Source organism: Drosophila kikkawai, chromosome 3R, assembly GCF_030179895.1.
Source record: "Drosophila kikkawai strain 14028-0561.14 chromosome 3R, DkikHiC1v2, whole genome shotgun sequence".
Classification (NCBI taxonomy): domain Eukaryota; kingdom Metazoa; phylum Arthropoda; class Insecta; order Diptera; family Drosophilidae; genus Drosophila; species Drosophila kikkawai.
In genome coordinates this window covers 13,416,822-13,426,725 of record NC_091731.1, presented here as the reverse complement: position 1 = coordinate 13,426,725, position 9,904 = coordinate 13,416,822, and the positions used below count along the sequence as shown (strand labels likewise).

Sequence of the window (9,904 nt, the reverse complement as noted above, 5' to 3'; positions counted from 1 at the left end):
ATTAACCAAAATAGCAACTAAAAAAATAAATAAAATAATCTTAAAACTTGAAAATTTTATTTAAAAACATTACAAGCTTACCATTTAAGCGGGCCAAGTGACCCAGAAACGAGCGACGCGCCTAAGAGAGACACCGGCGACAGAGCGACAGAAGAGTGGCCGGCACTCTTGATTCCGTCACGAAGTGCTTAACTTCGTCCTTGATTTCGTCAGCATCAGAATGCTGGCCTGCGACAATATGTTGGACTCACTATATGGCCGCTTGGCTGGCCCCTCAGCTTACTTCTTCGTGCGGCAAAGGACGAAGGACCTATGCTCATGACATCAGCGCTGCCGCTGCCGCTGCGCTGCTCCGAATCGAATCGAAGTACGGGAATCGCAGCCGGAGTATCGCAGCATCGTGGCGGCATCGGTGCTTCAGTCTCGAAAGGCCTGCTGTGCGTGCAGGGGTTTTCAGCGCGCTACATACGCGGCGTATACGTAACGCGGCCAAGTAATCAAATAGCCAAAAAGACGAAACATTTTGTGCGGGACCCGAAAAACATCGGAGCGCAAACAAAAATATATCGAGTCGTGCCCCAAGAATGTGTGAGTGTTTCGGCCTTTTTCCCCATTTTATCGTTTGCCGGCTACCGGTTTTACCATCTGCAATGAACCATGCCAAAGGCATTGAACTGTGGCCAGTTGTTGTTGTTGTGTGCACAGAGCGAAAATGAATAAGAATTGGGAAATTATATTTGATTACATGTGATGTATATTTTATAGAAATGCATATTTGAAATGTTACAAATTACCAACTCTTTCTCTAAATAATTGCAATGACAAAAGTACTAAAAAGTATTGTCACTTATTTTCTTTAAACATCATTTAATCATTCTTTGATTTATTGAACTACATAATAATAATATAATAATATTTTATTTTAAATAAAAACCACTTAACAAAGTTGCTTATTTTTCCAACGTTTTTTTTTTTCTGTGTCGGGTCTTTTTTATAAATAATTTTTACTGATTGCGACTGTGTGTCAAGGACTTATTTCGAATGCTGACACAATTAAAATAAAGTGGCTTCTTCTATTTTTAACACAAAATTATTTATAAAAAATTTTTTCAAAAAACTGAATTAATTATCTTTAAGGAAAAGATATTCCTCTTCTGAATTCTGAACACATTTTAATCCCAGTGCCAAGGAATGGAATGAGAATCGAAATCGATGCCCATCGAAAATTCTTAACAAGTGTTAAGGACAAAGGTGGGCTTAACCCTCGCATCGAATGCTTCTGACAGTTTTGGCCGCCTTTCACATTTATTTTTTCATTTCTTTTTGAGCGGCCGTGTTCACTTGTCTTCTCGAGTGTCGGCAAATTAATTAACATGACAATGACGAAGGTGAATTGCGTGTTTTGCAAATGCTCCAATCAGCTTCCGACAAAACATTTCGCCGTTTTAAATGCGCCAGCCTTTTAACTTCCTCCTTTTTTTATTTTCCATCGTGTCGATCCCTGACAAGACTCTCGTATTTTCTGAGGCGTTTACAAGTTTTTAATTAGACCCTTTGACAAATTACCGTGCAGAACACGGCACAATGGCCGGTAATTAAATGTTTATTGTCGTCGATTTTTTTTGGGTTCGGTAAACGTGATTTCGAGGTGGTTCACGATGGGCGGGCTTAATTGTCGGTTTGGATAATGGTGGATAAGTGAACCACTCGAAGGGGACTTCATCAGGGGCTCGATGAAGGGTGGATTATTCGTAGGGTGGAGAAGTACTTGAGGTCTTAGGACCTCTGTTTATTATACTTATACCCTATAAATTATCAAAATATTTAAACTACAATGGCATACTAGCAATTAAAGGCAATCCTCCTACAGAAGTCACTTGAGTTCATCAATTTTTAGACCCTAAGGAATACCACAATTTTCTTCTTCCGCAAAATTAAATTTCTAGCAAAACGTTAAAGAATAAAACCTTAAATGCTGGACTTGGCTCACACAACAAAGCAAAATTTTTGCGTGAAACATTATTTATGGAATATCGAAATCAATATCACATTAAATTTTCATCCTATTGCTGGTTCCGCTTTGCACTGCCCCCAGGACTCGCCACGCTTTAAACTTGCTTCTCCCTGGCAACGGGGAGAAGTTTCCTGTCATGCCCCATTCCTCCCACACTCCCAAATCTTGTCCCATTCCATCGTAGCTCTCATATTTGTCTAGAGTTTGGGGATGAGGACTTGAACTGCTGCTGCTGCTGCTGCTGATTCTCCTGGTTCAAGTGTAGCCACTTAAACCCTTTTGACAATGTCAGCCATCAGGCTCAGATGATGATGACGATGATGATGGCTGTGGCGATGACGATGACAAAGTGGATGATGATGATGTGGCTCAATTCAAAACAGCCGTCGCACGAGCTTGATACAAAAAAAAAAAGGAGCAAAAATACAGGCTGCTTCCATGCATGGAAAGAACATTAAAAAACGAGTGGGAAAAAAGTGGCTGGCTGGTCCAAATATATCCTCGAAACGGCTCAAGGAACAGAAGATATGCGGATGGTTTCCACTCACTTTAGCTTCACTTGAGCCCCGGTTGCCTTGGCTTTGTTAGCCCGAATTGTGCAGATTTTCAAGCATTTGGCTAATTTATTTTGCCAGCGAAAAACTCATTAACTCAGACATTTTTGAGGCAAACAATGCACACACGCACATTTTGCTCTCAGAACTCAAGTGGTATTCGCTTAGAGAGCGGAGCCGGGGGCCCGAGTGTTTTGCAATAATAATTTATAAATGAATGAATAAAGGGCGCACAGCAGCGGCAGAGGCAAAGGCAGCCCAAGGCAAATAAAAATAAATAAATAAAAATGGCAATGCGGCATAAAATGTGCCGAGAAGCCGAGTTGAGCCGCTGCCATTCCATACTGTTCTATTTTTTGGTCTGAGTCGAGCCGGAAATGTAACTGCGACGCGTTTATTTTATTGCGTATACGCGGCGCAGCAAAGTAGGCAACAATTTCTGCCCCGCTCCGAATGTGCTCATGTGTGCGTGTATTACTGGTGTGCTGTGTGAGTGTGTGTGTGTGTGTTATATGGCCGCCACAGCAGCGGCTTAACTTATTTTCCACAAAATTAAACCATCAAAAATTTGCCAACAACAATGCTGGGGTAATTTATTTGACTCATGTGCTGCTGTTAGCTCGCCTGTTGTTTGGCCATAGAAAGCCGCAGCAGAAGCAAAAGCAACAGCAACAGCGGAATATCAAAAGAGCACACAAACTTGGATGCACTGGGGGAAAAATCAAGGGGTTTAGGCATTTATAGGAAGATACATTTAGCAGTTAATGAAGAACTGAAGATGCACTGAAGACTTACCAATAAAAACTATTTGAAAATACACATTGAAATTGAAGTATGTTTTATTTTATATACATTTTTTTAAGAGTGTACACCCAACACTCTCACAGGGAAGCCGCTGGCGTTAGTTGTGGCTATGCTGGTGACGCTGCCACAGCCGCAATGGCTAACACGAACACAAACAGAGAAGAACTAACACATATTACAGTGCATTTTCCTTAGAAGTAACATAATAATGCTGAGATGGTATAGGAAAATTACAAAATGTATCGAAAGTAGACAGAAAATTAACTGGAAACACTAAAAATATAAAACGAAATTATCTTCATAAAAGAATTATAAATTGCACATAATCTAGGAACTAAAAATAATTAGAAATATAAATCCAATAAATTAAATATCTGTTGCTTTCGGTGTATGCTTCTGTTTCACTGTACCAAGTGTTCTCTGTAGTTCATACATATACTAAAGACTCGGTCCAACTCAGTCACTTCTTTATTTTTTGCTGTCGAAATTAAATAAACAGAACCGCATCACAAGCAGCTAAACGCCCTCATCCCTTATTCTTTAGAGACCTTCACCCCCTTGCCACGCCCCTTATCCCACCTCTTACGCCCCCTGTGATGATGAATTGATGATAATGCCGCCTGGGGACTTAGGCAAAATAATGCACAAAACTCGTTGCTTCTTCCTATAAACGTATATACATATTTACTGCTTTTTTTTTTGCCCCACGAACTTGGCTTTGAAAAGAGTTAAGCGTTTATTTATTTACATACATTTTCGGTGCTTTTTTTCCGGCTCGTGCAGCCCGGCGGGCTCAGTTTATTAAGTCTCAAGTGGTGGATCCCGTACTCCGCCGAATGCCGAGCAAACTCGGCTCACTCCATGTACACTGGAGAAAAGTACATACGTAAATAGTGTTAATAAATATTGGGACTAATGCTGGGATAGGTTTATATGATATTATATATTTGTTTTCATATTAAAAGAATATTACAGGACTAGAGGCTTAACTTGTAAATATTTAGCTGATTCACTTTTAAATTGATTTTAAATTTAATGTAATATTTAGTGAATTTACTCATTCAACATATGTAATTTTAGAAATATTTTAAAGCTTAGAATTCCATTTCAATAATAATATTTTGATTTCTAGCAGTGTCCTAGACTAAGTCCAAGTCAAAGCCGGCATTGTTGCCATTGCCGTTGGCTTAAACACAGCCAATTTCATGCAAAGTTGAATGCGCCCCATTCCGCTTCCTCCCCTGATCCGTTGGTGACCTGCTCCTCCTGCTCCTGCTCTACATCCTTGATGGATGACTTTTGACGCCAGCCAACGTTTGGCGGCCAATTTGATTTGGTCCGCTCGGAAGGTGGGAAGGGAAAATGGGAAGGGAACAGGTCCTTTGGCTGGGCCTGCAGCGTACAACTGTCGATTTGTCAGACGCTTGGCGTGCGCCCCGATGCCGGGGCCAAAGTGACACGGGAAAGCGGCGCAGACAGAGCCCAGGCCCATGGAGCCAAGTAGCCGGCAGTGTATTACAGATTGAGTTTTGAATCGCTGGCATTCCTGTGTGCTGGAGCCGAAGCGATGAGACGGCACAAGATGAATGTTCTGGGAGCCTGACACAAAACGGAGCGATAATATAGCAACTGGGTCCGTTTAAGGTCCAAGTCCTTGGCTATTGCCAATCTAAAAATAAATACTTGAATTAAATAAATAGTCGCTCCTGTTTAAAATTTCCCTCATTTGTTTTTTTGTAAATCCCAGGACAACTGTGTGAATCACCCTTAAATTGCCACATACTCTGAGATTTACCCTTCCGCTTGCATTCGCTCACTTCGTGGTCGCTCACATGGCACAAAACAGAATCCGCATGACGTATACGCCACATGGGTCACGGGTGTCACGGTAACTGGGGACTGGTCTCAGGGATTCTGGGTTATGGGATCCTGGGAATGGCAGGTTCTCCCTCCAACCTTCTTCGCATGCCCCGTCTCGACTTTAAGCCAAGGCTAAAACAGCCCAAAGCCAGCGTCTGAAAGTCAGGCAACGTCGGGACAGACGCTAAATTCCGAGAACGCAACAGTGTACACAGCGAGAAACTACAGGGGCGAAAAATAAACAAGAAATAGCTCTTAAAACACTTATAATTTCCCAGGGAAATGCAATAATTTAGAAAATAACCTTGTAAATATGCTTTTAAAATAAATTAAAATTTATTTAAACACTTTCTTTCTCTTTTATTTTGCAGTGCAACCATAAAGGCATAAAACAACAACACAAACCCTGGCGTGGAGACCAGAAACGATAAATCTTTAGCGTGGATTTCATGCATGTAAGCTAGCAAAAGTCTCCCAGCCAGGAGATGATGCATGTGCCAAGTGCCAGCGGGATTAATATGCAAACTCCTTAAAGGCGCAGCTTCGCCAGCAGTGAAAGTGCAGCCGCGCCGTTAATTTGCCCAATAAAATGCAAGCAGCCAGGAGGGGCAACTAACGTGGCCATAAATATCATCAGCCAACTGAGCGACGGCGAGCAATGAAACCAGAATTCTCCGGATTCAAGACAAAGGAAAACCAGGGGGGGAAATCATTGGGAAAAGCCGGCAGAAACGACACCCAGCGGGTGGTGCGCCGCATTTAAAGCCAGGCAAACTGGCAGCCATCGGGCGCAGTGCTTCCTGCGCTAAAGATTCTCATCCCGAATCTGAATCCGTGTGCGACTCCGATTCCGAGTCGGAGCCAGCTTCTGCCACCCGACTACCTGCTCTGGCTCCTGCTCCAGCTGCTGCTCCCGCCTCCTTGAGCCGAGTACTTCCGCTTCTTATCGCGGCAATGTAAACGCGTTTCCGGCGACGACTCAATCCCAGTCTCATTTCTTAGCTAGCAGCTCGGCGCTGGATTACAAGTAAATTGGAAAGGATTTGAAGATGAGCCTGCTGCGCCTGCTTGGTGCCCTGCTGCTGGCTACGCTCAATGGTGAGTACACCCCTGGGAAAATATTTTATTTGGGTGAAGACTTTACTGGGTGTTTTACATGTATATACAAGAAGATATTATGTTATTATTTATTTTTTATATTTTAATATTTATTTTAAGTAAAGAGACCCTTGGCAATACCCCATTAAAGTAAAAACCAGCAATATTAATACGGAAGGTTAAAGGAAATAATAAGAGGAATAACTAAAGTAATTCAAAATCAGGCTCTCTAGGAATATATTAATATATTTATTAAGTTTTTTGAGTAATTACAGACAATACGGATATTATTCATAATGCCAAGGTCGTTAGTCGATATCTTAGTACTGCGATACATGTGCGATATCGATTAATAACATTTTCTGATATTTGTGTTCATTATATTTCATTATTTTCAAATATACATACCTAGTACGAGTTTAACATATATTTTATAAAACAAATAATTTAAAATGATCGATAAACGTTCATAATATGTAACACGAATATCTAAATAACCGATAATTTCTCGATAAAAATTAATAATACAAATACCACAAATATTTTATCTTCAGAATTTTACAAAATGCTTTTATCATTACGACTTTTCTTGAGCTCTTTTCAACATCCCGCAATCCACAAATTTTCTTTCCATGCAGATGAAAGAGTTACCCAAAATTTATGAACCCGATTAACGATAAACCCCTCCAGCTCTACCCAAAAGTGTCATAAACGCTCGGCTATCGCCTGCGAGCTGCGATTTATTTGCGCTCGCAATTTATTTGCACAACTATTTACGAGCGCCAACATTGGCAGCGGCATCGCCATTGGCAGTCATAATAACAGCAGCAACAATTCAATAAATGTTGCAATTTGCATCGACAACAACAATAAATTTATCTTAAATGAACAAACATTTTTCTTGCAGCTTTGCCGCCTGGCTGGCAGGGCTTATCGATGCCACAAAAGGCTGTGCCTGGCCGTGTAGTGCCGGCAGCAACAATAAGCACGAGTAATAACCAAAGCTGCACACAAATTACACTATGGGAGAACCCTCGACTCGACGGCACTCACAATGCATTTCAATTTGTTAAAACACTCACTCACTCACTCACTGACTCACATCCATACTCCGCAAAAAAGATCCAATAAAAACGGTTGGAAAAAAAAGAGATACGAGACTTGGGCAAATGTTCAGCATGTAAATTACGGAATTCTGTCAAGCATATTTGTCCAAATAAAACACATGTGTGTGTGTGTGCACTCGGGATTTTCGTATTTGGCTTTGAAGTTTTTGCTAACAAAAAACAGGGCAAAGGGTCAGAAGGAGAGATAGAGAGATCCCCAATCGAAATATTTATCTGAAATATTTCGATTAAATTGCAAGATAATCTTGAGGCAAAATGTTCAAAGAATTTTATTCGGTTTTTCACCAAATCAAAAATGACAATTTATTGACAACTATTATTTGAGGGAAAATAATTGTTATTTTCAAAAAGCTAACTGCTTCGAAAGGTTTTTGATTTCATTCAAAAACTGAAGTCAAAAGGGAAGCAAATTTTAGGCGAAACTTAAAGTATGTATTACGATTTAAAAATAAGTATAGTTGGTTATTATGTTTTAAATTCTCTTAGTTAAATACATTAACAATGAGTAAAAGTATATACCAATATTATCGAGTCTGATTTCCTAATAGAATTCATAAATAAAGAATCTTTTCCCCATCAACTTGGCTTCTGTTTAACAATAAAACAACGAATATTAATGGCATTAAATAAGCCCAATGCAAAGAGATTTTTCTGATGATTATATGGCCCAATATGCTGCGTCTGCGTCCCGAACCAATATCACAATATTTGCATGTTGAATAAAGTATTTTGATTTCTCTTGGCTCCATAAAAATATATGTCAAATGCAAATTATGCACATAAATACGAGTAAATATATGAATCAACAAATAAATATGTCGCATAACCACGAGATTCGAGTGTGTGCGTTCGGCACCCGCATCTTTGTGTAAAAGTCAATTTGCTGAAAGTCGAAGCTCGCAACTCGCAACTCGCAACTCGCAGCTCGAAACTCACAACTCGAAACGCGAGAGTCGAGGGTCGCCATAAACATGGCGAAATGTGCGTGAGACCGCAGCGCCGCAGCAAACGCCATCTGCGAATAAATAAAAATAAAATCGAGCGCGAGAGCGGAAAATGCAAAATAATTGCATATTTATGTATGCCCGGCCACCGAGCCAAAGGAGCTGGAAAAGCCCGGCTGCAGCCATAAATCCCGAGCGGCCTGCTCGCTTTTAATACTCATACAGCGATTCCAGAATCCCAGAAATGCGCAAATGTCTGACTGCTCGTAATATTGCGTATTCGCCGGCCCAGACAGCCGTCAAATTTCGCGGCTGGGGGCGTAAATTATTTCCAATTAAATATTTGTGCAGTTCCAGATTTTCACTTGGCAGAGGCCATGTCGCTTTCAGCGAATCCATCATCTTGCTAGCAAGGTCGGACTTAATTAAGGCACCTAAAGGGAATATTTTAAAAACAAAAAATGTATATTTTTAAGATTGTAGGATTTAAAATTATTAAATACATTTTTTTCATGAAGACTGGTCTCTTAATACTTGTTTTATGGGTCAGTGTCTTTTAATAATATCCTTATTATGTAAACAAAATACCTCCAAAATATTTTTGATAAATGTTTCAAGGAAGAAAACGTTTACAAAAAATATATTAATTATAATTTATATAACTGTGTTATATTTTAAAGACATATATGTACCTTTGACCCTCTTTTTCTTGAATTATTTATTGTAAACTAAGTAGACAAAAACTTTTATTAAAGCAAGGACACCCTTGTCTTAATATTAAAGAACATACTCCCTAAATTAGCAGTTGATTGCACAATAAAGCCCCTTACTCAGTGTCCCTTATCCTGAAACACAAAGCCAATGAAATTAACTAAAAATCAGTCAAGAGCATGAATGGCCGCGTTTTATCTGGCCGCTTGTCTTTCGACCATTATCTTTGCGCTTTGTGCGGCGGAAGAGGAAGCGCGTTTGATGATAATGATAATCATAATAATAATAATAATAATAATGCCAACACTTGGCCATTGTTTTAGACCAAAAAGCAAAAGCAGCAGCAACAAGATGACACTTTAATAGCACAAATGCGGAACTAAACAAAACCAAAATCAGGGAAAAATGGGTGTGGAAGGCGACTCCCGCCAGCTGTCATAATGAAACTGTCAAGGACAATGGGGGGGGGGGGCTAACGGAAATATAAAGTGTACGTGTGCCCCACTGGAAAACACCATGCCCCCTCACCCAGTTTCCCGCCATCCGCCGCCACTTTCCGGTTTTCGGCGATAAAAGCGACAAACGAAATTCTGTCTGACGGGGCAGAGGCCATTTATAAGAGCATCAGTTACAATAACACTGCAGGACGGGGACTGGAATGGGCGTGGCGCTCACAAAGGCCGGAGCCATTGTCATAAATTAAAAATGAGGAAGTGTATGAAAATAAACAAAAAGCCCAACGGCCCGGCCAGCAAGCCGCAGCGGAAATACAAAAAGCGTTGATAAATAAAT

At 40.4% G+C, this 9,904-nt stretch overlaps 1 protein-coding gene across 2 annotated transcripts in view; it reads left to right on the top strand.

The window, feature by feature from the left end:
• The first annotated feature begins 443 nt into the window (after positions 1-443).
• beat-Vc (beaten path Vc) overlaps positions 444-9,904 on the top strand; it is a 44,168-nt gene continuing 34,707 nt past the window's right edge. Inside the window, exons 1-3 of one of the 2 annotated variants that reach the window (XM_070286924.1) lie at positions 444-588; positions 5,604-5,687; positions 5,768-6,330. In XM_070286924.1, coding sequence (XP_070143025.1) covers positions 6,282-6,330 — 49 coding nt within the window. In that variant the 5' untranslated portion in view covers positions 444-588; positions 5,604-5,687; positions 5,768-6,281. Of the gene's footprint in view, positions 589-5,603; positions 6,331-9,904 lie in introns of both variants that reach the window. The other variant, XM_017179912.3, reaches the window with a different exon arrangement.